The sequence below is a fragment of the Engraulis encrasicolus genome, chromosome 21, assembly GCF_034702125.1.
Source record: "Engraulis encrasicolus isolate BLACKSEA-1 chromosome 21, IST_EnEncr_1.0, whole genome shotgun sequence".
In the NCBI taxonomy this organism is placed as follows: Eukaryota; Metazoa; Chordata; class Actinopteri; order Clupeiformes; family Engraulidae; genus Engraulis; species Engraulis encrasicolus.
This window is the reverse complement of record NC_085877.1, coordinates 27,685,782-27,713,703: the sequence shown is the minus strand read 5'-3', so window position 1 is coordinate 27,713,703 and position 27,922 is coordinate 27,685,782. Positions and strand designations below refer to the sequence as shown.

At 38.8% G+C, this 27,922-nt stretch overlaps 1 protein-coding gene across 1 annotated transcript; it reads right to left on the bottom strand.

Moving 5' to 3' along the window:
• Window positions 1–7,542: 7,542 nt before the first annotated feature.
• On the bottom strand, window positions 7,543–27,151 carry LOC134437333 (butyrophilin subfamily 3 member A3-like). Its single transcript, XM_063186826.1, has 15 exons — window positions 27,118–27,151; window positions 26,804–26,830; window positions 26,338–26,715; window positions 14,529–14,876; window positions 13,486–13,644; window positions 13,171–13,329; window positions 12,753–12,833; window positions 11,057–11,080; window positions 10,786–10,818; window positions 9,130–9,156; window positions 8,986–9,006; window positions 8,666–8,734; window positions 8,461–8,511; window positions 8,355–8,381; window positions 7,543–8,270 (listed from the first exon to the last, which is right to left on the bottom strand). The coding sequence occupies exons 1-15, from the start codon at window positions 27,149–27,151 to the stop codon at window positions 7,735–7,737; spliced, it is 1,974 nt and encodes a 657-aa protein (XP_063042896.1). The 3' UTR covers window positions 7,543–7,734.
• Between the last annotated feature and the right edge of the window lie 771 nt (window positions 27,152–27,922).

Below are 27,922 nucleotides of genomic sequence, written 5' to 3'. Positions count from 1 at the left end.
ATAACTTGTTCATATTCAGATGGGATTCACTTTCACAAACCGTGTACTGTATGTCAGTGTAGTGTAGCCACTTCTGCATTGTGCAGGCATGCAAACAGGTCAGGGGTGAAAAAGGTGACAAGAGTGTGGCGGGGCGCGGGCACGCGCGCGCGAACGCATGTGCGCGCGTGTGTGTTGTGCGCAGGGATGGTCTTGTATAACAGTCTTAGAGGGGAGAGGAATTAGTCAAAAAACGTCTTTAAATTGTGACTTTTGAGCATACTGTAGTTATTAGCGACCAAGGGACAGTGAACATGTGAACTGCCAACCTTACTCCATGACTGTCATGTCTGATGGGGGGTTGGGTAGATAGATAAAATACGTTTATAAATACATCATGATAGAGCAGTGGTTCTCATCATAAGTTTCCCAAAAAAAGTCCAAAATGCCCCCAAATGGCATAAGCACCCCTCCTCTCAGCAGACTCCTTCTTAACACCCCCTCAACACCTGCCTGGTTGTCATCTCATGCATATTTAATCATCATATTTCAGACATACTTCAGACAAAAAAAATCTTTGTCATAGTTTGAATTAGCTACTTAAGTTTTAAACAAATTTTAGTCTATTCACCCATCTCTTATATTGTCTCCCTGTAGAAAAAAAAGAGTAGGAACGCTCCAACTTTGACCTGGAAAAAAAGTATGTTTCACTAAATTTTGTTCAATTTTTTTAAGGTTATTTAGATATACTAGGGAATCGGATTACACAGAAACTTAGAGTGATTTGACCTACTATTGCGATTTGTCCCGTGTCAAATGCTAGACTGGCCCAGCCTTCTCTCTGTCCCTCTCCCTCTTCTTGTGCGCTCTAGAAGCTGACTGCAACATGTGCACGATGTTGGATGCCTTGCGTACATGCGCTTCTTCACCTGTTCTTCACCTGTTTTTTTTGTAGCGCACTCGCACAGAATTCAGATGTCCTTTGCATCGCCTAAAATGGATTCACTCGCGCAGAAATCAGATGTCCTTAGCATCGCCTATAACCAGAGAACAGCGGAAACTGAACTATTCTACTGTTAGCGTAAATGGACATTTCAAATAATTAACGGAAACAACAGAATACCAGGAACACGTGCGTGTAACCAAGCTTTCGGAGCGCTTATGAGAATAAACGCTTCTTCGCGAGGGCAGGGAAGCTGCAGTGTCAAATTATCAGGGGGAAAAAACTGAACCAACTGTGATGTGTGGGGTACCTGTTCACTAACCATGCAGACTTCCACGTTTAGAGCTAAATCCAAAGACGGCACATTTCAGGATTTGGGAAGGGGAAAATGGTCAGACACAACTCTCTCACACCTCTCTGGGAAACGTCAATTTGTGTCAGGACATGGCTGGACATGTTAATATCATCAGAAACGTTCTAGTAGGCCTATAACTACGCCAGCCCAGCCGACCAGACACACAGGGTTTTCTTCCGAAGTATGAAGCCAGGGCGGGACTTAGATTGGCTGTGCCGACAAACACAAATACTATACTGTGATTGGTCAAACGCCATTGTCGGTGGTGGCATCTCTCCAGTAATTTGCCATTAGAGTGACAGCCAACAAAGTGGGAGCTGTATGACATTTTCTGCGGTAGCATAGGCCTACACTTTTCTCCCCCCTCCCTTAAAATTTTCTCCTTGGATCTGCACGATTCACATAATGATTTCAAAACGGTGAATTTCGCCGAAAGGTGGCAAGTCTGCATGCCTGATTGTTTGTTGAGCATTCACCTTCCTCACCTTCTCTGTACATTGCTTTTACACAGAGTGTGATGGGAAGGACACCAACAGAGGTAGGCCTATAGGACATTGCAGTGAATTTGTCATGGAAAATCCCATTCATAACTAAATTATTAATAGTGCTATGTGCCAATCATCATCAATGCCTTCTTGTTCTTATTCTTATTCTTATTGGTTATTACAGAAGAGGCAGTTCCACTCAAAGGTAAATATTTTAACTTAACACTGTATTGCCGAAATAGGCCTATTAAACAACATATAAGTAATTGGTATATTTTTAATCCTCAGTGTGTAATAGCAATTCATATAGGCTTACATCAACATCCATAGTGTGATAGTAGTTGAAATGTTGCATAGTGATTAGAGGTTTTGAAAATCAATTTTCAATTCCACATCATCTCTCTCTCTCTGTCTGTCTGTCTGTCTGTCTGTCTGTCTGTCTGTCTGTCTGTCTGTCTGTCTGTCTGTCTGTCTGTCTGTCTGTCTGTCTGTCTGTCTGTCTCTCTCTCTCTCTCTCTCTCTCTCTCTCTCTCTCCTGTCTCTCTCTCTCTCTCTCTCTCTCTCTCTCTCTCTCTCTCTCTCTCTCTCTCTCTCTCTCTCTCTCTCTCTCTCTCTCTCTCTCCACTAAAGTCCATGTACTGAAATTACTGTTGTCTGTCCAACAAAAACCACAAATGGCAGAGAGATCAACTAACACTGATCTACCAGGTAAGTATTGTGCAGAAATTACACATATGTAGAAATAATATATATAAAAGATAAAAGTGCATAAATGGGCCTATTCAAAGTATCATACTTTGTAAGCAAGTCAACAAACAAATACATAGAGGATATTTTCTTTCAGAGACGTCAGAGAAGTCAACAACAACTGAGGCACAAATAATAAGAACAGCAGGTATATATTCTGTAGAGATGATTTTCTTACTCTTAACATCTAAATGATAGTAATTGGTCTCTATCTTACAGGACTGGACACTGTCAAAGGATATAAAGGTATAGTGAAACCATGTGATAGTACAACATACATAGGCCTAAATAATGAATTAAGCAGGAGAAAGAATAAATATATACACACCCCCCCCCCCCCCCCCTTTAGTGCAACCTGAACTGGATGACAAAACAGCACCTGGTTTTCTGAAAATCAAAGGCAAAACAGTCACGTGTGAAGACCCAAACAAAATGGCTGCTCAGGGAACCCAGCATCCTCACGTTCTGTGTAAAGAGAGACTCAACACACACCAGCACTACTGGGAGGTGAGGGGTGATCGAACAGTGCAAGGCTTACCTGATCTACTGTTGTGGCCCGTCTGGTATGTGGGAGTGTGCACAACCAAGGCAGCAGAGTGTAACGTCATAATTCCTCTGACTCCAGAAAATGGCTACTGGGTTCTTCAGTATCAGAAAGGAACAGGATTCTCCACCAATGCTGAATCAACTGCTTTAACAGTAACAACAGATGTCAAAATACTAGGCCTCATTTATAACGGGTGCGTACGCACAAAAGACTGCGCACGCCAAGTTCACCGCAAGGTTTGGTATTTATAGAAAAAGAACTTGGCGGTAAACATGCGCAGCTCCACGCAAAGTTTGACCCATGCGTAGGCACTAAACAAAAGACCAAACGCGGAAAGCGCGACCTCGGGAGGTAGCTGGAAGAACGACCCGAAATTGGTTGAAGAAAAAAAATCAAAGGTCACGTGTCACGATAGCCACTTTAACATTAGTTAATCCAGTTCGCAACGAAAACGCGGTTGTTTTGTTGTTTGGTAATGGTGGAAATAGGCCTACCTGGCCTATCCATAGCCACATGCATGTAGGCTAATAGACGCTTGAAATTGTACGTTTAGGATAGGCCTACGTTACATTTGGAAATAGGCCTACCCTACATTTTATTAAAAATAACCACGGACCTTTCCAGTATCGGGCTATAATCGTATCGGTAGGCTATAAAGTGTTCCGAGTCTGCAAGGAATTACGTCAACATTTAAGCCAGTTGCAGAATCATCTGCTCAAGTCCCAAGTGCATCTGTAATGGTTGATTTTCTCAGCCATACAGGCAAGCGCAAGTGCCAATGGACAGCTTCGTTTCTCTTGTTGCATGTCATTTCTTTTCCATGCGGTTATTCGTCATCAAAGCAGAGGTGTGCATTTGACAGCTGGCCTTATACACTGATAATGTAGGCTACGTTTATAATACACACATTTAATAAATACAGACTAGAAAATGCCCATATGTCATGCTGTCTGTGGATATGTCGATCGACAGTTGGGGCGTCGCTTTGAACTGAAAGCAGACAGCTGCGCGCAGTGACCAACGGCAATTGTTGAAAAAAGTTTAAACCCGGTGCATATGAGGTGCGATGAGACAGCGAATAGATTTTCTAGCGGTGAATTTCACGTGGGGACATGCCATGTGAGATGTTTCCTTGACGCAGCTTTTTTTCCCTTTGTTCACAACTCAATGTATACATGTCCATGACTTGGCAGGTTCATGTCCATGCCATCCTTATTTTATTTATTTTTTACATCTGGTATAGCGTGATTTTTGTCAACATAACCATCCACATGCTGCAATTCAAGGTTTTATTTTTGTAGCCTACGACTTCCCAAACTTAACCGCTCCACTTTGCCCAACGTTCTCTAGGCCTATCTAATAAAACTGTTTGCTCCACATGTGGTAAATAGGCTATCTCGTCTGCTTTCCGCACGCCGTCCACAGATATAAATATTCATTTTGGGCGTTTCACTGAATATTCATAGATAATTATGGGTGTGTCCACAGGTGCGCACATTTGCCGCAACTTCAGAGTCAGTTGGGATTTATAAAGGGAAATCGACGTGGAACGTGCGTGCGCCATGCTTTATAAATCTGAATATTTTCTTGCGCACGCACATCCTGAGTTTCGTGCGTGCGCCATCTTTTGGCGCATTTCTTCCGCAAAGTTTTATAAATGAGGCCCCTAGGAGTGTATTTAGACTGTGACAAACACACATTATCATTTTATAGTGCTAGTGATAAAAGCCACATTTGTACTCTCTACAACATTCCTCCACTGAAGACTTTCATTCCATTAGTCTGCCCTGGTGTGAAAGATGGAGATAGTATGTACATTGGCATTACATAATCATGCCATGGAAAATCAGTATGAGAGTATGTATAGGCTACAATATATTGTTTTGGAGTTTATTTCCATAATGTATGCTGCCCATTCACAAATGTTATCTTTTTCATATTTACGACCATCAAGTATTCATTACATGAAAAGGTGGATCTTCTGTAAATACTAGGACTGGTTAGATAATTATTTTGTTTGTATCTATAATAGTGCTTTGATGTTCGACTACATGTGTCTTGTGTGGAGGCATACGGGTGAGGCATACATGCAATTTTGTTGTGTGCAGTGTGCAGTTTCCCAGTTGGCCTTTCGCTTTTTTAATTCGGGTGAACATAAAGAGCCATTGGATATTGGTGTTTGTAAGTTTGAAGAAGGCCAGGAGGCTGAAACATCACTTCAATGAAACACACAGAGTGTGCAGCATCTTCTTCTTTCTTTGATATGTGAATGCACAACGGGTCAGCACCTCAAAAAAACTACATTGCTGTGTGACACGTTTATTTTTCCGATGTTACATGTAAGTTAATGAGACATACCCACAAAAGGGGTGTAACGCACAGTTACATCCAAAGTGTCCGGATGGCCGTTCATGCGTATACATCCCTGGTACTCATATTCCTTCAGAGCAAAAGTCATGAGACACTACACTAAAATATATTATGGCCATCTCATGGATTTAAATAAGCATCTTGGGTATATTTAGCACAATTACCTGATGTGCGCGAGGGACACAGTAACGCACCAATCGCACCCAGTTTTTTCCACGGTGTCTCACTTTCAAATCATGGGGAGTTGATGTCTTATATTGAGGCAGATGGACCTACATGTCAAAATAAGACTGACGCACTCCACTTTTTTACACAAGCAATGAAAACAGCAAAATTGTGCCCAGAGCAAAACCACCCCTAACCTGTCACAGGGCATTGTAGAACACTAGGAAGCATGCAAAGGCGTGGTGCAAACAAGCAATACATTTCATTTTATTTATACTGTATGAGTGTCAGGATATCATGGTGGATTCATACGACAGGTAGGCGGCCTACCTTAATGGTCTTAATTTGGGGAACCTGCTTGCTCTCCATTGGTGATTTTCCTCTGACCCCCAACATTTAACTTCCATTTAATAAAAGACATCACTGAAACAGGGCAAATTGTGTCTTTATTTGAAAAGATAAACAAAGCCTTGGAAATACTCAATGGAACAATAATTGTCTTGATTTGGAAACAAATTTTACATCAAGCAGTTTCATGTGGCTAATCTACTAAAATTAATGCATTCACAGTGGTCAGTCATCATTCAATGTGCTTGATAAAAAAACATAATTTACATACATAATGTTTACAGTCCATACAATGTTTACAAGAGTTTACATACATAAACTTTACACACTTTTTCTTACAAAAACATACAAAAAGAATGATGAAGAATGATCGGTAGTAAATTGAAATTAGGTTTGCAGGCATTGGATTACTGGGACCTCATGGGATTTCATGACCCACTAAGCAACGTTTATTGAGACAAAACTTATCTTATCACGACATATACACACCCAATAAAGAGGTGCTGGAAACCTAAGATATGTTATGTCACTGACTTGAAGTGTGAGGCACCTTCTTTCCTCTATTCAATATGTACCCTCAATTTTAACTGTACTCACATTGGTAAGCATCTTGTCAATGTAGGCCATCTTTTTTAATTTCCATAACCATCTACACACATAAGAGGAATTATGACCAAATACCCACCAGCCAACATAACAAGCCTGCAAACCACTCTAAAAGTCGTCCCCCCAAAGGCTTTGGAACAACAAGGTAACACTCCTTGTTTCTTGTTGAGCAGTTGTTCAATTCATGGTTGATCAAATACCTCTGTATGACCTCTCTACTTTTTGGCCTGGGTTTACATTTTTAAAGATTTGAAATACCTGTTCCAATACAAAGAGGGGGGAAGTCAGGGTGCTTGCTTAGGGCACCAAGAGGCTAGAAGCAGCTCTGCTGGTAACTGTGTAGACTGCTTACAGCACTAAGATGAATAGACCATCTTGTTTGAACTTTAATTAAAATTGTGCTACAAAACACCAACAGCGATTCATACAGTATGTTGTTAGCCTCCGTTACACTCTTCCCCTTAAACCTCACTCCCATCCCGGGTCAATTGGCACCACTGTGACGGAGGTCATCTTGCACCTGCTCGTCCCCATCAACTACAACGGTCCGACAATGGGAGACACAGTACGATACCGCTGGACCAAGACTCCAACGGCATCGACACTGTATGAGGCTTTGGGAGGGAGGTTCACTAACGTTCCACGCCAACTCTGCTAGTTAGCCTCCGTTACATTTGGAAGAAACGAAAAATGTCTTTGACCATGTCAGCATACAAACGCACGGCAAGAACATATAATGTATCATATATCATAATCATGTGTTGAGACATAGAATGTATGAAGTCATTCAACCTGTATTTCACACTTAAATGTAAAGTATGAAATGTTATTTCATTTTCGTAATTTAGTTCAAAAATGTATGCTGCCGATTAAGAAATTTGTTCTTTTGATGAATACTTAATTAGTAATATTTACTACATAATATTTAGCAGTAAGACCAAAGTTTTGCAGCCAAAGATTTCTATTACTGAACATTCAAATCCACAAGCTTAGAAGATCCATCCTTTCATGTATGAAGAGTAGACCTACAATTTTCTCAGTCATAATGAATACTTGATGGTCGTAAATATGAAAAAGATAACATTTGTGAATGGGCAGCATACATTATGGAAATAAACTCCAATATATATAGGCCTATATAATTTATACAGTAGGCTACATACTCTCATACTGATGGTCCATGGCATGGTTATGTGATGCCAATGTACATACTATCTCCGTCTTTCACACCAGGGCAGACTACTGGAATGAATGTCTTCAGTGGAGGAATGTTAAAGAGAGTACAAATGTGGCTTTTATCACTAGCACTATAAAATGATAATGTGTGTTTGTCACAGTCTAAATACACTCCCAGTACTTTGAAATCTGTTGTTACTGATAAAGCAGTTGATTCAGCATTGGTGGAGAATCCAGTTCCTTTCTGATACTGAAGAACCCAGTAGCCATTTTCTGGAGTCAGAGGAAGTTTGACCTTGCTTGCTGCTGCCTTGGTTGTGCACACTCCCACATACCAGGACTGCCACTTTTGCAGGGCCTGCATATTCATAGCAATTTTATTGTCCATCACCTCCCAGTAGTGCTGGTGTGAGTTGAGTCTCTCTTTACACAGAACATGAGGATGCTGGGTTCCCTGAGCAGCCATTTTGTCTGGGTCTTTACACGTGACTGATTTGCCTTTGACCTTCAGGAAACCAGGAGCTGTTTTGTCATCCAGTGTTGGTTCCACTAAAGGGGGGAATGGATATGTATTCACTCTCCTGCTTAATTTTTCACTTATGAATGTTTTATTATCACATGTTTTCACTATACCTTTATATCCTTTAACAGTGTCCAGTCCTGTAAGATAGAGACCAATTAGTATCATTTAGATGTTAAGAGTAAATCATCACAACAGAATATGTAGGCCTATCTTTACCTGGTATTCTTATTATTTGTGCCTCGGTTGTTGTTGACTTCTCTGACGTTTCTGAAAGAAAACATCCTCTATGTATTTGTTTGTTGAATTGCTTACTCATATAGTGCAAACTAACGTATGATAACTTTGAGTAGGCCCATTTAAGTACTCATTTTTTGTATGTATTATTCCTATGTATGTGTAATTTCTGCCATAGGATACTTACCAGGTGGATCAGTGTTAGTTGATCTCTCTGCCATTTGTGGTTTTGGTTTAAAAGGAACACGTCGAGCTACTGTATTTGACAGACAACAAGAATTTCATTACATGGACTTTGGTGGAATGAGAGAGAGAGTGAGAGAGAGAGAGAGAGAGAGAGAGAGAGAGAGAGAGAGAGAGAGAGAGAGAGAGAGAGAGAGAGAGAGAGAGAGAGAGAAGGGTGCAGGGGTCTGATGATGCAAAATTTGTGAAAATTGATTTTGAACAAGTCTGGTTTGGTTTATCGCCTATTTCGGCAATAAAGTAATTTTAAATGAAAAGATTTACCTTTGAGTGGGACTGTCTCTTCTGTAATAATCATTAAGAATAAGAACAAGAAAGCATTTATGATGAGGGCAACATCATTGGCAAATTAACTATTAATAATTTACTTATATGATTTTCCATGACAAATTCACTGCAATGTCCTACCTCTGTTAGTGTCCTTCCCATCACCTTCTGTGTAAAACAAAATGTACAGAGAAGGTGATGAAGGTGAATGCTCAGAGAACCATGCAAATGCTACACATGGGCTACACTGAGAAGCAGTACACGGTTTGTATTAGTGGCATTATAACATGGATTAGAGAAAATATTTTATCTATGGCAAAATAGCTTAACTTGAGAAAGAAGCTTCACTATCAAAGAGTGTGATAATGTGTCATTTCATTTTAGCTGATCAGTAGGTATAATCTCACTGATGTTACTATACACCAGTGGTCTCCAAATGGCGGCCCGTGAGCCATATTCTTCCAGGACATGACAAATATTTGGCCCGCCATGAGGTTGGAACAAAAGAATAAATACATACAGTATATGTGTGCTATCTGTGGCTATATGGTCAGTCGAATTGTTTGGCACTCAGTCTCATTTCTGCTACATAATTTGGCCCTTGAGGGAAAATAATTGAAGACCACTGCTATACACAGTAGGCCTATGTTTCAATTTAATTCTTCATTTACTAGATTTTAACTTTTCACTTGAATTTAATGTTGAGAAATAATGACATTGACTCGTGGTCCCCCTGGTAACTAACTGGGGTCTGTCTGCACATCAGTTAGGCCTACACTTCTGTTCAAGGCCGCAGTCCAAGCTCTTTGGCATTATGGTCATTAGTGTAGTGTAGACCCAGTTTGAAGGCAGAAAATTGTGGTTTGGTCAATTTGCAAAATCAATGGGTAAGTCGTTGTCTTATGGTTAGACAGTTGGTCTTGGAAGGGCCTGTGACAGCTGACGCTTTTAGACGACAGTCTAAAAGCCCAATAACCCTCTGGTTGTGTTACAAACATGGTTACGTTCATGGTGTTAACGGTCAAAATTGACCGTCTACACAAAAAAGGTAATAATACATTGATTAAAAATCTGATTTGCATATTTTGTGATTAATACCTTTTAGACATCCATTTGAAACATTTACAAGGTGATTTAAATGTTATTCTGCTTTCTCTTTTTTTCTTCTGCTTCTTATCTTGCACCAGTTAAGTTTTATTAATCCTCTGGATAGGGCCTCTCATAGGCTTTCAGACAGTTTGGAACACCTTTACTTTTTTCAAGTATTTCAACCAACTTTAAACATCTATACTAATGTGGCACATATGGTTGTATTCTGAAAAGCCTAACAAAAAAGAATATGAGTGTAAAGTGAATGTAATATAGCTTTGGGAGATGTAAATTAATGGTCCGGTCATTTTTGATCTTCCACAATTCTTTATGAATTTCATTATATTTCATTTTGACCATTTGAATAGGTAAGCTGGAGGATATCATGAAGTGTCATTTGTGTATGATGAAATATAGAGAAGTTATTTAAGAATGAAGTTTCAAATCGGTCATTTTTGACCGTAACACAACCAGATGGTTAAAGTAGCATTAAAGTGCAATGCAATAAAATTATAAAGTTATATTTAGAGATTTTGTGTTTGTTGTAATGTATTTAGAGTCCATATTATATTCCCTGTGCAAGCTGGGAACTGGAACATTGCTTAGGCCACAATAACCTTGAATCTATAAATTCCACTTAACCAACAAAATGTTGATTTTGGCTTTAATTTGGATTGAAGAATATGAAAAAATGAATAAATGGACTACCTGTTCCGGTGCATTCAGGCCTGACTCCAATATCTGTTAAAGAGGAAAAACAAATGAAAATCAAGTAGACTAACCCTTTTCCCTTCATTTGCTTTGCCTATGTAAAATTATGAGTTAAACTTTTGTACGGAATTTTTTTTTCAGAATGATTTCAGAAATACAACTTGGGAAGATATCTGTGAACCTTTTTGAAAGTCATCGCTTAATTTTGAATGTGATTCCATTGCAACATTTCGTACCAGGGGGCAGTAGAAAATACCTTGACATTTACCTTTCTTGGAAATTGAAATACGCCCTAAAATGAAAAGAAAATAAACAATGCACATGAGAAAACATTTAATATTAAATAATTGTATTAAAACTGAAACAATACCCATTTTGTTCACTGTTACTTTTCCCATGGATAATTTTAGGCTTTTTTCACAGAGGAAGTTTAATAACAACACAGAGTAAAACAGAAAACAAGCTACAACAGGGGAAAAACATTCAACCAACAACTGAAAACTGCTATTCATTTTACTTATCTTACAATGAGTGTCGGTTACAACCTATATGCAATTGATAATGTAGTAGTAGTAGTAGTAGTAACAATAGTAGTAGTAATAGTAGTCATACTAGCTAATAACAGTAATAGCAGAGAGAGTGGAGAGATATACTTAAAGAATCTCTGGTAATAGTAGTTCTGTTATTATAGATGGGGGACATTCAGAATGATCACCTCACTCACACATGATACAGTACATCACTGTGAACCTGTGTGAAATTACAAGGTTTGTACCCACTTCAAGCTGTTTGCAAAATACTTAATTTATTTGGAGCAATGTTCATCGAAACGTTGCTCCAAATAAATTAAGTCTTTTGCAAGCACTGTGCAGATCCTTTACCGCTCCTACATGTGACAGTTTTTTTATTTGGCACCTGCTGATGCTTTTTTGCTTTCCACTACACTCTTGTACCCACTTCCAATCAAAATGTTAATTGTATGTTTGTGTTGGAAAATTGCAGCATTTTAGACAGTTTACAGGGGAAAACTCTGAATGGAAGTACGTAAAAAACATGATTCATGTGAGATTCAAACCATCAATTTGTAACTGCCTAATGGCTTCCTATGTACTGGACAAAAAATAAGGCATCGACTATGTAGGCCTACATATAGTAGGCTACGTCAAAACACCTTAGTAGGCTACTTTGAACTAGGTGAATGGCACCCGCATGTCTTTCTTTATCCGGTCATACCCCACGTAGAGGTCTATAAATATACACGGATGGATTTACAACTGCTCCACGTAATGAATGAATTAATTTAGATTATGCCACATTACCATTTAAGTCCTCAATGTTTTAAGCTCGCCGCTAAAAGTAACGGCAGGATTTTACCGGACACAGACAGTCACATGGGTCACTTCAACAACATTACAATATTACACCCATTGAAAACAATGGCATTAAGCCATTATTACACTGCAGTGTGGTGCATATTAACACAGCAGCTAGTCTGCCCTCGGCGAGGAGACATCTCCTTCGGCTAAACATAGATAGTTGTTCCACTAGCCTATTGGAAATACTGCCATCCACATCCCCCAGCAACTGATCTGAGGTAGGCTACATAGTCAGAAAGGGAAGTCAGAAGAACAGGAAACCAAACAATAAGTAAAAAGTAACAAGCAAAAAAATAACAATCCCATCCTGCAAACTAATATGCAAGTGTGATTTCAAATTAACATTACACATGACCTGGGTCAATGTCAATATCGGAAACCTTGGGAAAATTAAGTTAAATTAAAGAGGCAGTGCCTACTGAACTATTCACACATAGCCACACTGTACACCTACGGCCTACTGTAAATGAAATAGCCTGCATTCCAACCTTTTATACAAGTGTAATAAAAAGACATATGTTGGTCATTGCTAAGACTATAAAGCCACATGTACAATCTAGCATGTGTATGAAGACTTGAGGTCCTGACCTTTCTTGTATGCCAGAAACAGCAGGCCCAGACACAGCAGTGCCAGAATGAGCACTGTGATGAAGGCAGCTTTCCACGGACCTGTGGACCAAGATATCACCCATTACCACCCATTACGTTCAGCAGACATTACTTTGCATCTTTTGCAAACAGAAAAATGCATTGAATCCATTCAAGAAAAATGCCTTATTCGTATTAGTTTACTTTCACTTAAGTTTTAAGAATATGTCATTGAATTGAATACCCCTTTATAATCATCAGCCATTACATTTCTACTTTTCAACTATTCTGTTGCAATAAGTCATCAAAAACTACAACACTGAACCAAACAGAGACATATTAAGTTCTTATTCATTGGCTTTCCTTTAAATGTTAAGAATGATGCATGTTTGAATTGAATAATCCGGTTTTGACTCACCAGATGTGTCTGGGGTAACTGTGTCTATTCTGGGGATCTTGGGTAGCATTCTGCTCTCTCTCATCTCCTGATCAGACAGGTACACAGAGCAGGAGATCCACTCTGATGTAGAGGCTGAGACCATTATCCACGACCTCACTATTACCAGACCTGCAGCATCTAATAGGAAGAGAAAAAAAAGAAATGGCACGCATTGTATAATATTATACAAACTAAGTGCCATGACTGTCGCAATATGTAGCCTAATATCAATAACTCAAAGTGTACAGTGTGCTATTACTAATAAAGTGCAGGAAAATATACATTTATTTTTACCAATTATGTATTCGGGGGCATGGCTGTCTTTTATGTCAACTCCCAGTTTGTCTCTCCAGGTGAGTGTCGGACGAGTAGACCAACCATCAGACTCACAGGTTACATTCATTTGTTTGTCACTAGCTTCCATATATGACATCACAGGGATCGAACCTACAACTGTACGTCAGGGGTATACAAAAAAAAAACATTCAGATGCAAAACGAAGGTTTAGAGCGCTAATAATTACCTTTAGAAGCTTTGCTATGACTTCACTTAAAGGACCACTTCAATCAATTTCAATATGCTGTTTTATTGCTCACGCTACCCTTGACTTGTCAGTAACCAGTGATGCTGAATTTTTCGACTCAGCCCTTTCTGAGATATGAGCTATTGTAATGGGGGCAGAGTTTGTTTACATCTTTTTTTTAATTAACATAGACCTACTCCAAATATTTTCCCAAAAGGTACCGCTGTTTGCTAGTTGTCTGCTGATGTTGTATAACCTTTTGGATGTTTTTGGGAATAAATAAAAATGTTCTGTTTTTAAAATGTAAACAAAGCGCTGCCCCCATTACAATGACCAGGATCTCGGGGGAAAAAAAAACAAAACAAAAAAACTCAGGTACTGACAAGTCCAGGGTAGTGTGAACATTACAACTGCATGTTGAAATTGACTGAAATCCTTTAATTTACTCATAATATGGATCATTACCAAATTATGTCTAAAAATAATAATAAATAAACAACAACAACAAAAAAACTATCAAAACGTTGTTGAACCTACAATTACACCAAAGTAATAAAAACTACATAAAGTAAAATAGGCTTATCAATTTATTTCAAAACATCATCTATGTTAAGGATTTTCCATTTGAACACTTTGAATAGGAAGAAGTAGGCTATAGAATAAACTATACAATAAAAACAATCACATCATGCAATATGGTTACATCATTCCCATACACACAACACCTCGGTGTGAAATTAACAATAAGCACATAGTGTTCATTATTGCAATGCTGCACAATATTTATGGTCAGGCATACTCTAGGCTACTATACCTGTCATGTCCAGTGTTCCCCTAGCTCTCTCATACCAGGTCTCGCTCTTGACGAAACACACATACACTCCTCTATCTGCTAGCGTGAGGTTCTCCAGTTTCAAGGACACATCCCCCTTCGTCAGGTCCCCTACCAGAGATGCTCTGCCCCTGTACTGAGGGGCAGCGTTTGCTTCTTTGACCTCCTGACCCTCGTATAGCAGTACTGTAGTTTCGTCTTCATCAACTCTGTGCCATTGGATGCGGTAGGATTCTGCGTTAAGGTGGGGATACAGCTGGCATGGCAGAATTACAGAGGAGTCCAATTCAGATATTGTTTGTTGAGGTACAGTGAGGTTGAACGTTGAGCCTGGACATGGAATGATGTCGAGGAGCCAAGAGATTAGAGTGACATGCAGACAAGCTTACTGACAAGATTCTGGCCCATGAGCCTTAGTTTGACCACCCATGTGTCACTGTATAAGTCTAAAAGTGGTCGATCATGCAGTGCGAATACTTGAAACATAGGATTGAAATGAGAAAAATGAAGTAAACAAAGAGTGGGAACTCTCACCTGCTACATTTTCACAGAGGCTCAGCAACACAGTCAACAACAGCAAAATCACCATCATGGCTGCTACTTGGATTTAGCTGGTTGACTCTAAAAAGAAAGCATGTTTAAAAAAATGCTATTATTATTACACATTATTTCATGAAGCATATGCACACACCCAGACAATTCATATCAGCACATTAACAATGAAAACTGTACACACACAATGAGGGGCAGGCCAGGAGAGATTATGTTAACTTATTTACAATAACTTCTTCATTCAACAATGTATCACATTTATGTAAATTCAATCACAGTGGAGGTCTCTTTCTGACCTTTTCACATGGCAGCTATTACTGTGCGTCCCACAATTCGCAAGCTTGCTGTTGTTCAAATGCTTCCGGTACTTCCTGTATCCTGTTTAAGCTTCTTCTCTGCTACAGTCGGACTAATGGAAGAACAAAAACCGGACCAACCTCATGGATATTTTTCTGTACTGTATTTGTCTTCTCTTCTTGGATCACTTTTTACTGTCTTTCTCCCCCTATTTATTGACTCAGTGGGTCTGAAAAAGAGTTCCAATGTCCCCGGACTGCTCGTTTTCACACAAATGCCAGATTAAGAACTTTGACTTGGACTTGTACCACACTATATGTTAATGATTAATGGTCTGGGTGTGTAGGGCAGCATATTTCCTGCAAATCATGTTGCATGGGCACAGCAAATCAAAGACTATCACACTCATCAAAAAGTATATAACACAATATGACTTCATGGTTTTAAAAAAGTAGGCTTACAATGAGAACTTTTGCCGTCCTTGAATAAAGAGTCAAACAATTTACAAATTAATCCGAGCTGATATGAACGTATAGAGAGTGAAATAATTTGTCCCACTTAAGATATAATCTAGCACAGTTTTCCAGTTCACTTACAATGAAATTCACTTAGGACTATTTTGATTCTTGTGTTTTTACTTGTGAATTTCAAAATAGTTTTGGGGAGGCACATTTAACCGCCTCTTTCTATCAAGAGTACTACACTAATCAACTTTCCTTGCCTTGCTGCACCTAACGCCTTATCTCAGCATGAGGCTTTATTTTATGTTGAAAAGATTGCTAATGAATTCAGCTTAGCCTACATCGATACGTTGAATCCACTAGCTCCTGATACTCAAAATTCATATAGTCTGCCTTAAACCATACCTTAAATGCAGGACCAGGTGGACTGATGGATTAGAGAAAAAAGTCTTCAGTTTCCTTGAAGTCTACTTCCCAGTGAGTCCACTCTTCTCCAAGACATGTGAGTAGATTGTGTAGATCAAAGGCCATTCATATCATCATCACATGGGCAAAGCGCAGGAGATAAGGTGGCAGAATGCTCCAATAAGAGATGGGCAGTATGTCATACAAAATATAATACATGCTGTAAATACAGTACATTTGTTACTAGCAAATATTTAATCTACCTAAAACAATGTAGTAAAAGATTGATCTATTCTTATCCATAGACATGTTTATGGACTCTGGTTTCTCCATTATTAAAATTGAGTTTTGCACAGCAGCTGAAGAGAAACTAGCTGTCGCAAAGAATGTTGCGGAATTGCAATGTAACTAGTGGAGCACTACGAGTGTCAGTAACGGGATGAGTGGGAAACTTGTTGCTGGTGGGAGAGTATTTGGGCATTGGAAACAATGTATTTTCAGTTAACCAGAAAAGTGTGGTGAAAACTCATGGCGTGTAAGGCAAGGTCAGAGGAGTGAGATGAGTAGGGCCTACAAGGAGGGTGAGGGTGTTTAGCATCAAGAAAGAAATAATGTTTGCTTTTTACAGGGCCTCCATTGAATCCATCATTAGATAGGGGTTATTGTAGGGTTTTGGGAACCTCTCTGTTAAAGCGAAAGGTGAACTGCAAACTCTCATTCAGAGAGCGGGGGAAATAATGGATATGTCCCCTTCCACATCGTTGCAAGCACTATTTGGTGAAACGGTGAAACGGCTGTGTGTGTGTGTGTGTGTGTGTGTGTGTGTGTGTGTGTGTGTGTGTGTGTGTGTGTGTGTGAGTGTGTGTGTGTGTGTGTGTGTGTGTGTGTGTGTGTGTGTGTGTGTGTGTGTGTGTGTGTGTGTGTATGTGTATGTGTGTGTTATGCTTTTATTGTATTTTTAGTTAGGACCTTATGTGTGTGTGTGCGCGCGGGGGGGACATCACATGTATTTTATGCAGCATCACATGTAGGCTATAATATTTATTCAGTCTTAAAGGACCAGTTCAGTCGACTTCAACATGCAGTTGTAATGCTCACACTACCCTGGAGTTGTAAGTACCTGAGGGTTTTTTTTCTTCTCAGCCTATTCCGAGATCTTGGTCATTGTAATGGGGGCAGCGCTTTGTTTACATTTCAAACATTTTTTAAAATGTATTCCCAAAAACATCCGAAAGGTTATACAACATCAGCAGACAACTAGCAAACAGTGGTACCTTTTGGGAAAATATTTGGAGTAGGCCTATGTTCATTTAAAAAAAAAATGTAAACAAACGCTGCCCCCTTTAGAATAGCTCATATCTTGGAACGTGTTTAGCCAAAAAAATGTGGCATCACTGGATACTGACAAGTCAAGGGTGGCATGAGCAATACAACAGCATATTGAAATTGACTGAACTGGTCCTTTAATATTCAGAAAGTGCAATGGATATCCAAAGGGGTAGTATTACTGATGATGACAGTGTCAAGAGGGAGGGTGGTGTGCACTATAAAATGACTGTCTGATGTTGGGCTATGGCTGTTGGCAAACTAGACTATGTGTATACATCTATGATTACATGTTTTGTTTTATTATTTGTGTAGCATATACTGTATGTTTCCTGTGTGTTCCCTCTGTGGTACTCAAGTATTGTCTAATTTGTGTTTGTCCATCCATGTGATTGTAAATCATACCTTCTCGTTTCCACACAAAATGTCTCTCCTTTAGAGACAATAAAGGCTAAATCTAAGGACAGCAGCATATGAAGAGATTTTTTTTACAAGCGGATTCCAAAAAAGTTGGGACACTTTGTATTTTGTGAATAAAATAAAAATGCTGGCATTTTCAAAACATCTAATATGTTAATAAGGTAGAGCATTATGTACAGACAACATATCAGTTGTTAAAGTCGAGCAGAATTATTGTTTTGAGGTAATTATGTGATCATTTAAAATTTGACCCATGCAACAAATCTCAAAAAAGTTGGGACAGGGCCAAAACATGTTGTAATAGTTGGATAATTCTAAAAATAACACAAAGAAGAATATTTTAAAAGGAACTATATTGACTGCCAACATTAATGCACAACTAAAATACCATCACAGAAAGGCTGTGGCACTCAGCAGCGAAGATTTTGAGGGACTAATTACTTATCTATTACACAGAAAGACTGAATTATCAAAATTGCAGGCACATAAGTCCTATTTCCGTAATATAGACAGCGCTCGAAAAAATGATAATAAACACAACACTTGATTAATGCACATGATGCAGACATTAAACAGTGTTGCATGCAGAAAAGCTCATTCTATGGACCTAGGAGACATGTGAAACTGTCCTCTGATTACAGGATGGAAAATATTTAATCCTTTTTGAAAATTATGGAGTCATGCACCCTCCAGGTTATATAAAAAATGAATACTTAAGCTTGATTTAGTGGTCAGTCTGAAAGACAGCATATGATGGTAAGGGGCTGCAGATCTGCATTGGTTATGGCCTTTTACTCATGTAGGGCATTAAAATTAATGCTGAATGATACATACAGACTTTAAACAGCAAATATAGCTACCAAGGCCTTTTATTTTGGAGCACCGCCTTTAGGTATTGTCCCCTAATGATGGCAAATTTAAATCTCTACTATGTTACAACAGTGTGGTTCCATCATAAGAGTAAACAGGTCACAAAATAGTTTTCTTGGATATACCCATATTAAGCCTAAAAAAGGTAAACAAGTTGAAGAACACACCTATCAGTTGAGCTGCTGAAATCATGTCTCACACATCAAAATATCTAATTTTTGAATAAAATTATGCCATCAGTCAAAGTATTTAACTGTTCAGTCTCATCCCTTGTGTTGTGTTTAGTCGTATCTAATATAAAATGCATTTTATTGGCCCTGTCCCAACTTTTTTGGGATTTGTTGTAAGGGTGAAATTTTAAATGATCACATAATTACCTCAAAACAATAATTCTGCTTCACTCTAACAACTGATTTGTTGTCTGTACATAATGTTCTACCTTGTTAACATATTGAATGTTTGAAAATGCCAGCGTTTTGATTTTATTCACAAAATACAAAGTGTCCCCACTTTTTTGGAATCCGCTTTGTAAATCAACCTACAGCCTACAACAACCATGCACACATGTAAATGGAATATTAAAAAAAATCTGAACTTGTCTTGTGTGAAACGCATTGGGAACAGCAGCTCAGAGATCTGGACAACTGTTTTACGTTTTTTTATGTTAATTTACATGTGCTCTGAGCCTTTATGAAGTGTATGTATACTGTATATTAAACATAAAAGCATTGTCCCACATGGAAGTATTACAACCATCTGTGGTGTGCCAATAGGCCTACACTTTCAATGGGCAAACACACACAACAATTCTCATACTTTTTCACATAGGGATAGTTTGTATCCTTGACACCTATGTCTATGACTTTTGATCTGTAAAAGTGTTATTAAATTTGGTCATCCACACACACATGAACACACACACACACACACAGAGAAATTAGACATACCTTAAATGCACAAACGCTGATATTTTGTTTCAGGTAAGCTGATGAATCTTATGAAGACTCTTGGTTTGTTTGGGAAGAGTAGTCTACTGTTCTCCAAGGCATGCGCATTCACATGATTATGAGAGGACCAAAACTGTTACCTTTTTTCTGGCCTTGAAAGTGTAACAGTTTAAAAATGCATATCAGCAGGTCAAATGAAACTTTTTTTTCTAAGCTCCTGGATTGTGTTAGGCTTACAGAATACTGTGATATCAGAAGAGAATGATGAGATCACTCTGGATCACTCACCAATCCAAAAGTCATTGTCTTTGCATAGAGTTGGTGACAGAGACAAAAGTGATTTGGGCAACAAGAGGCAATTTCAGTGACAGTTTGTAGTTGAACGTCAGCAAATATTATTACAGTGAGCTAAGATACGGTTCAGAGACAGCTAAAGCATTCAATTGGAATGCTTGCATTCTGCTTTTAACATCCCTAATCTGAGACTTGTGTCGTTCTTGCTCTGAAATTGTCAAGCAGATGCTTTGCAGCTTTTGTCTCTTTTGATGTGTACATGCAGTCAGTGGATCATAATGCATCATATTCAGGGATGCTAATGAAACTAGAAATGCATTCTCACAGAAAATGCTGGAAGCGGGCTTGCCTTTTGGGGCAGAGATGAAACAAAGTACTATTGAGAAAACAAAGCTAAAAGAAATCTTGGAAAAACTCCATCCACCCAGTCAGAAGTTATGGGCCAAACAATTCAGCCATCTTGGATTCAGCCATCTTGAAAGTGTTGTAGCTCTGCGTTTTGGGGATATACTAAATGACATACATGGTATTTTAAGTTGGCTAAGGAACACTGCATATGATATAATTTTGAAAATCAACATGGCTTCCAGCGGGATTAGAACTCACAACCTCCATATCTGTAATCCAACCCCTTTGCCATTGATATTAAATGACATACAATACATGATATTTGAAGTTGGCTAAGGAACACTGCATATGATATCATTTTGAAAATCAACATGGCTTCGACTGGGGTTCGAACCTCCAACCCCCATATCCCTAATTCAGCACATTTGCCATTCATACTAAATGACATACATGGCATTTTAAGTTGGCCAAGGAACACTGCATATGATATAATTTTGAAAATCAACATGGCTTTGACTGGGATTCGAACCCCCAACCTCCATATCTGTAATACAGCACATTTGCCATGCATACTAAATGACATACATGGCATTTTAAGTTGGCCAAGGAACACTGCATATGATATAATTTTGAAAATCAACATGGCTTTGACTGGGTTTCGAACCCCCAACCTCAATATCTGTAATTCAGCACATTTGCCATCCATACTAAATGATATACATGGCATTTTAAGTCGGCCAAGGAACGCTGCATATGATATAATTTAGAAAATCAACATGGCTTCGGGTGGGATTCGAAACCCTCAACCTCCATAACTCTAATGCAGCGGCATGCATTACCACTAAGCCAAGCAGCTAATTGTCATGCATAGTCCAGCAAGACTATATTACATTGCATTGCAGAGCTGAACAATAGACTTCTAGAATGGTTGCTCGCACCTGCTCGTTAAGAATAGAATCTTGAGACAGTTACAGTTGAAATGGAACCCTTCACTGGCTGCACCTGTTGTGATTGACTGAAAGACAGTTAGTATTGAGCTCTAAACTGGGGAGAAAATGAGAATGAGTTTTTTGTCTTTACAACATCGTTGTAAAAAAACTAAAAGGAGTTGGCACGTGTCCTTTTCACAGATCGGAGTCATGCTTGTGATCTCTCTAACAGTCTTTGAATGAAGTTTATAGGTTAAATTTTTCAGGCACAACTGGACCTCCGTGTGGGACATGCGCTGATCTCTTGAAAAATTCACTTTTCGAAAGACTGGGATTCTCCATAGAGCCAGGCCTGTTTTTTTTACAAACCTGCCATTTAAAAAGTATTGGGAGTTGGGAAATGAAACTTTCACAATTTGGAGACATCCCATAGAGCTCGCTAACAACGCGTCAACTAAACTTCTAGGTGAAAGTGTTGATGTTTTATGACCGAAAAAGCCTCCTACACTCTAATCTCTAGAGTGGCGGAACTTTGGTTCATGGAGGTTCCACCACTATTTTCAATGGGGACCCAGGCTTTCACAAAATCGCCAAAAACGGGAAAACGACAAGAGATACGGAAAAGCCTATTAGTATACGCGATCTCCAAGCCGAGCCGGTCGTTTTAGTGTTTGAACGGTGTCTCTATCTCGAAAGGCCTAGGAGGAGATCCATTTTCTATTTTTACTGTCCCCCTGCACAAGAACGATAATAATAAAGAAACAGGACTTAGAGATTACTATAAACGGGCCTTGCTCTGCAAGGGCCATGCTCTGCATGGTCCTTGCTCCGCAAGCCCGCTTAATAACAGATCCTTGTGAGTCTGGGTTAAAGCTTATGCTAGGCTCTCAGAAGCCATGGCCTAATTTATTTTTAAATCCTTGCATATGATTGGACAAACTGCCTTGCTGTTGCTTCAGCAGAATACCAAAAAAAATGGACAGTTGCATGTTCCCATGGCAGTTGAGACAAGGCAGGTTAGCAATAGCCTGGCGACGCCATCCTATTTACTCCACCCAAAGATTTTGGCTCCGCACATCGTCTGGCAAAAGCCTCGAGCTTGGTTCTCTCAGTGTTTCGCCAATCAGCAAACAGTTGACAGTGGTGACGTAGAACTCACCCGCGAGCTCCGTTACTGATTGGATAAAGGTAACTATATTCACACTTTCGTTTTGTTATTTGTATGCTTTTGCGACGCTATAACGTAACAGGCATGCTAATAAAGCACAATATGGGTTTTAATTTGAGTTTGGAACTTCAATTCATTTAAATGATAGAGTAAGATCAGACCATCTCCCATCGTCCACGGAGACGGATTCCTCATGGCTTTTGCCAGACTGATTGACTAATCTTAATTCATTTGTATTTAATACAAAGCTATCAAAATCGCATATTTTGTTATTTTATTTAGGTAATATAACTATTTATATGTATTATCAAGTACATGACTGTAAACCAAACCAACAACGGGGTTCTCTAAAAATATAGAAGTGCAGGTCTTCAGAAATGGAGTTAGGGGGTTTTGCATCTGAACTCTTCATATATTTGTGCTATTCAAAACAATGGATCAATCAATTTTAAGTGGGTATACTGAAATCCCTGAAATTTAGAAGTGGGTATACTCCGTATACCCGCGTTCTACGTAGACTACACCACTGGGTGTAAGTGTGATTTTGTTGTGTGGTGTGTGGGGTGGTGTACTGCTGCATCACAATGACAATGGGAGGTTCCCAAGTGGGCTTTCATGTCTGTGAAGTTTGCAAATTTAATAACTTCAAACTCATTGTTTTCAAATTAACACGCTTTACTGTTTTGACCACAACAGAAGATTTGGAATGGAACCCAATTCTTATTTCCATCCCAAACACACACACACACACATGCGCATGCACACACACACACGCACACACACCCATGCACGTACGCACGCACACACAGTTAAGTACTTTTATTTGGATCGTAGCACATTAAAAGTTATACCAACCCAAATACTGATGGAAATCAGAAATCACAGAGTTGCATAGATATGATCATGTTGTTATTCAGTCCAATATTTATGGACAAACTGCCTATGATGGCAGAGATGGAACAGTATTTTGCCAGTCTCTTTGCTGTTGTTTTGCGCAGTGCACACACATGCACACACACACACACACACATTCACATACGCACATACACACACACACAGGGAGTTGGTTAGGGCTGGGTTAGTCTACTCTGATCAAATTGCAAGTGGTTATACAGCGTTTTCACACCTGGTCCGTTTCAGCCGCCTAAGTGAACTGAGAGTTGTGACTCAGCATATTTGCCACATATGTGAAGGCTCCAAAGTATACCCTGACCCCTCGTAAGCAAATTGTACTGAGACCTTGGTTGACGTGGTCTGAGGTGCTGTTTCCACATATCTGAATATTTTTAAATGTGGATTTTTTTCCTCCTGGTTGCATTGGTTTTGCATTGGTTTTGGCCTTCCGTTTCCAAGTAGCAGATATTTTAAATCCAGGTATAAAAAGCAGGAGAAAAAAACTCGGTAACACTTTATTTTAGGGACACATCTATTAGCACTAATACATACAATATTAATGCCTGTGTAAGTAACTTGTAAGGCATGTACTAAGCAAAATAAGACAGTTGTTAAGCATGTATTCACAAATGTCTTGTTCATGCCCAATTAGGGATTTATTACTAATATAACCTTAGTAAGGACCAGTAAGCCTATATTTCTATTTATTAGTAAGTAGTAAGTGGCAGAATACAATGTGTATAAGCTCCCGACACACTGTGTGAACAAACCCTGAACAGTGTGAAAACAGATGCAGAATAAGGGTCCCTATTCTAACCCACACCACCCAGGCCTGCACTACCTAGCCCCCCCGATCTACAAAGTGTAAGGGTATATCAAATAATTAATACTTACCCAGCTGAGTCATCTAGTTTTCTCTTGTTCATATCAATGACAGGGAGGTAACAAGAGCCTATATATAGCAAGGATTGAACGTACACTTGTCAATGGCGGTGGGTTGGTGAGATGTAATTTTTTTTCATGTACCACTGAGTTTTAATTGTAAAAAAACCCAAAATAAATGCAGAACATTAGAATAATAGTTTTGAAGCAAAACTAAACTACTCTTTTGTGATAATTAAGTGAATGTTTGAGAACATTAGCTTCAAGAAGTGCAGTGCATGATGGGTACGCAATCTAGGTCAACAGACAACCTACCCAGCTCTGAGCCTACGTCCTTAGCTCCTCCCCTCACTTGTGAAATTTAGTTGCTATCCAAACAATTTGCCATGTACGTAACAACAGAAATATTATCATTGCTGCATTGGCCATGCATTGCATTTCTGACCAAGGGCGTAGCCTACCCATCATGCACTGCACTTCTTGTAGCTAAGTTTTCTCAAACATTAACTTATTTATCAGAAAGGAATAGCTTAGTTTCGCTTCCAAACTATTACTCATCGTTATATTCTGCATTTGTTGTAGGGTTTTTACAATTAAAACTAATTGGTGTATGAAAAAATGACATCTCACCACCCACCGTCATTGATAACTTTACGTCCAATCCTTGCTATATAATGCTTCCAATTACTCATTGACATAATGAGTAGAATAAGTGAGATCTTCATACCTACTGAGACTAATGTAGACTCTGAAATGTTCTTATACTTTGCTTCCCGGGAGTGGGGGGGCTAGAGTAGGGGCCCTAGATAGTACGGGGGCCCTAGGTAGTGCGGGGCCCTAGGCCATCTGGGCTGAGCAATGCATCACTTTAGAATAGGGACCCTTATTCCACATCTGTTTTCACACTGTTCAGGGTTTGTTCACACAGTGTACCAGGAGCTTATACACATTGTATTCTGGCCCTTACTGCTTACACATAAATAGAAATCTAGGTCTACTAGGTCCTTACTAAGGTTATATTGGTAATAAATCCCTTATTGTGCATGAACAAGACATTTGTGAATACATGCTTAACAACTGTCTTATTTTGCTTAGCACATGCCTTACAAGTTACTTACACATGCATTAATATTTTATGTATTAGTGCTAATAGATGTGTCCCTAAAATAAAGTGTTACCAAAAAATCTATTTGGGGGGCTTAAACGCATTTGTTACAATAGAGGATATGTTTTTATCCACATGTTGCGTTTACACCTAAACAGGAGAAAAAAATACCCTGCTAAAAATATATCCTACTACGTAACAGCACCTCAGTTCGGTTTGCTTTTGAGTTCTGACAAGTTACACTTGTGACTAGGTGTAATCACTTAAGGAGGGCTCTAGAGGACCGGTTGTGATAAAAAAAGAAGAGTGACACACCATAAAAGCCTACCAGTGTAAGAGAGTGTAATACACTCACAATATGAAAAAAAAAGAACTGAGTCCTTTTGCTGCCGGTTCGCTTCTTGGTCTACTGATTGAGGACTGAATTTGGTTCACTTAAAGGGGACCAGGTGTGAAAGCCCTGTTAAAGCCTAATACAGTACATGCTGTTATTAATTATGAAGAGTCCAAAATAAATGTGTATAAGAGAAAAAATAATAGGCAATGGAAAAAATATTAGGCAATGGAAACGGGAGCCATAGACATATAGTATAGATAGATACAGAAGGTGTTGATGGTATAGATGGTGTTGCTCAGTTCAAAATGTTTGTAGACAAACGTTTTCTTTCTTCCTTTCTTTTTTTTTTTTTTACAAGCAAGCATATTTTCTTCATTTTGTTCCCCTCTATACACAGTGCTTAAAATACAATATTCTCAGTCAATAGACATACTATCTCCATGTTTCACACCAGGACAGATTAGTGGACTGAATGTCTTCAGTGGAGGGATGTTGTAGAGAGTACATATGTGGCTCTTATCATTAGCATTATAAAATGACAATGTGTGTTTGTCACAGTCTAAATACACTCCTAGTATTTTGACATCTGTTGTTACTGTTAAAGCAGTTGATTCAGCATTGGTGGAGAATCCTGTTCCTTTCTTATATTGAAGGATCCAGTAGCCATTTTCTGGAGTTAGATCAAGTTTGACTTTACTCTCTGCTGTAGTGGATGTACACACTCCCACATACCAGGACTGCAACTTCTGCAGGGCCTGCTTCTTTGTTTCCGCCACCTCCCAGTAGTGCTGGTGTGTGTTGAGTCTCTCTTTACACAGAACGTGAGGATGCTGGGTTCCCTGAGCAGCCATTTTGTTTGGGTCTTCACACGTGACTGTTTTGCCTTTGATTTTCAGAAAACCAGGTGCTGTTTTGCCATCCAGTACAGGTTGCACTAAAGGACACACATGCACATAATTTATTCACTCTGTTGCTTAATTCTTTATTCATGTTTGTTGCACTTTCACATGGTTTCACTATACCTTTAAATTCTTTAACAGTGTCCAGTCCTGTATGGTAATATAGAGACAAATTAGGGTATCATTCGGATAAAATCATAGTATATGCGCATATGTGTAAATATCTTTTTTTCACCTGGTGTTCTTATTATTTGTGCCTCAGTTGATGTTGAATTGTGTCTCGTCTCTGAAAGAAATCGTTTAATTATTAGTTTGTTGACTTGCTTACTCATGTAGTGAAAACTAATGTATAACCTTTCCTATTTATGTATTGCTTTTACCCTTTTTACATTTCTATTCTGTATGTTCTGGTGATATTTCATAACAATGACACGTACCTGGTGGATCAGTGTTAGTTGATCTCTCTGCCATTTGGGGTTTTGGATTTATTGGTAAATGTTCAGCCACTGTGTTTGACAGACAACAATAATTTCATGAAGTTTTAATTGCTACATGACAATCAGGTGGGTTGTAGTTCTACTGTAAATTGTGTGTGTGTGTGTGTGTGTGTGTGTGTGTGTGTGTGTGTGTGTGTGTGTGTGTGTGTGTGTGTGTGTGTGTGTGTGTGTGTGTGTGTGTGTGTGTGTGTGTGTGTGTGTGTGTGTGAGTGAGAGAGAGAGAGAGAGAGAGAGAGAGAGAGAGCTTATTCAGATGTAGAGAGATCCTCTTTGGAAAATATACATTTAAAAATGTGCAGTGCCTTTTACCTGGTAGTGCTATAATTTGCCCATCTGTTGTTGCTGCAACACAAATTCACAAACAAAATCTTGTGTCTAATATGTACAATACGGACAATTCACTTTTAAAATGATCAGTAGCACTTAAGAACAACACTTGCTTGTAGAGCACTTGGTTAAAAAATAAGTTGCCGAGTGTTAAAAATTGTTTTTGTAAATTATTTGTTAATAATGGGATTTTTTTTACTAAGTGTTACTAATACGTTGTAACTACTTTGTAAGCAGCTTTATAAATCATTTAGAATAGTATTATCATATTATTTCTTTATCATTTACAAACATTTTTAAATGTCTTGTTAATTATGAGTTCATTATTGACTAATTGTTACTAATACTTTATAAGTGATTCATAAGCGCCTGTTATTCTTAAGTGTTACCAGAGAGACTGATGATGTGAACATAATGA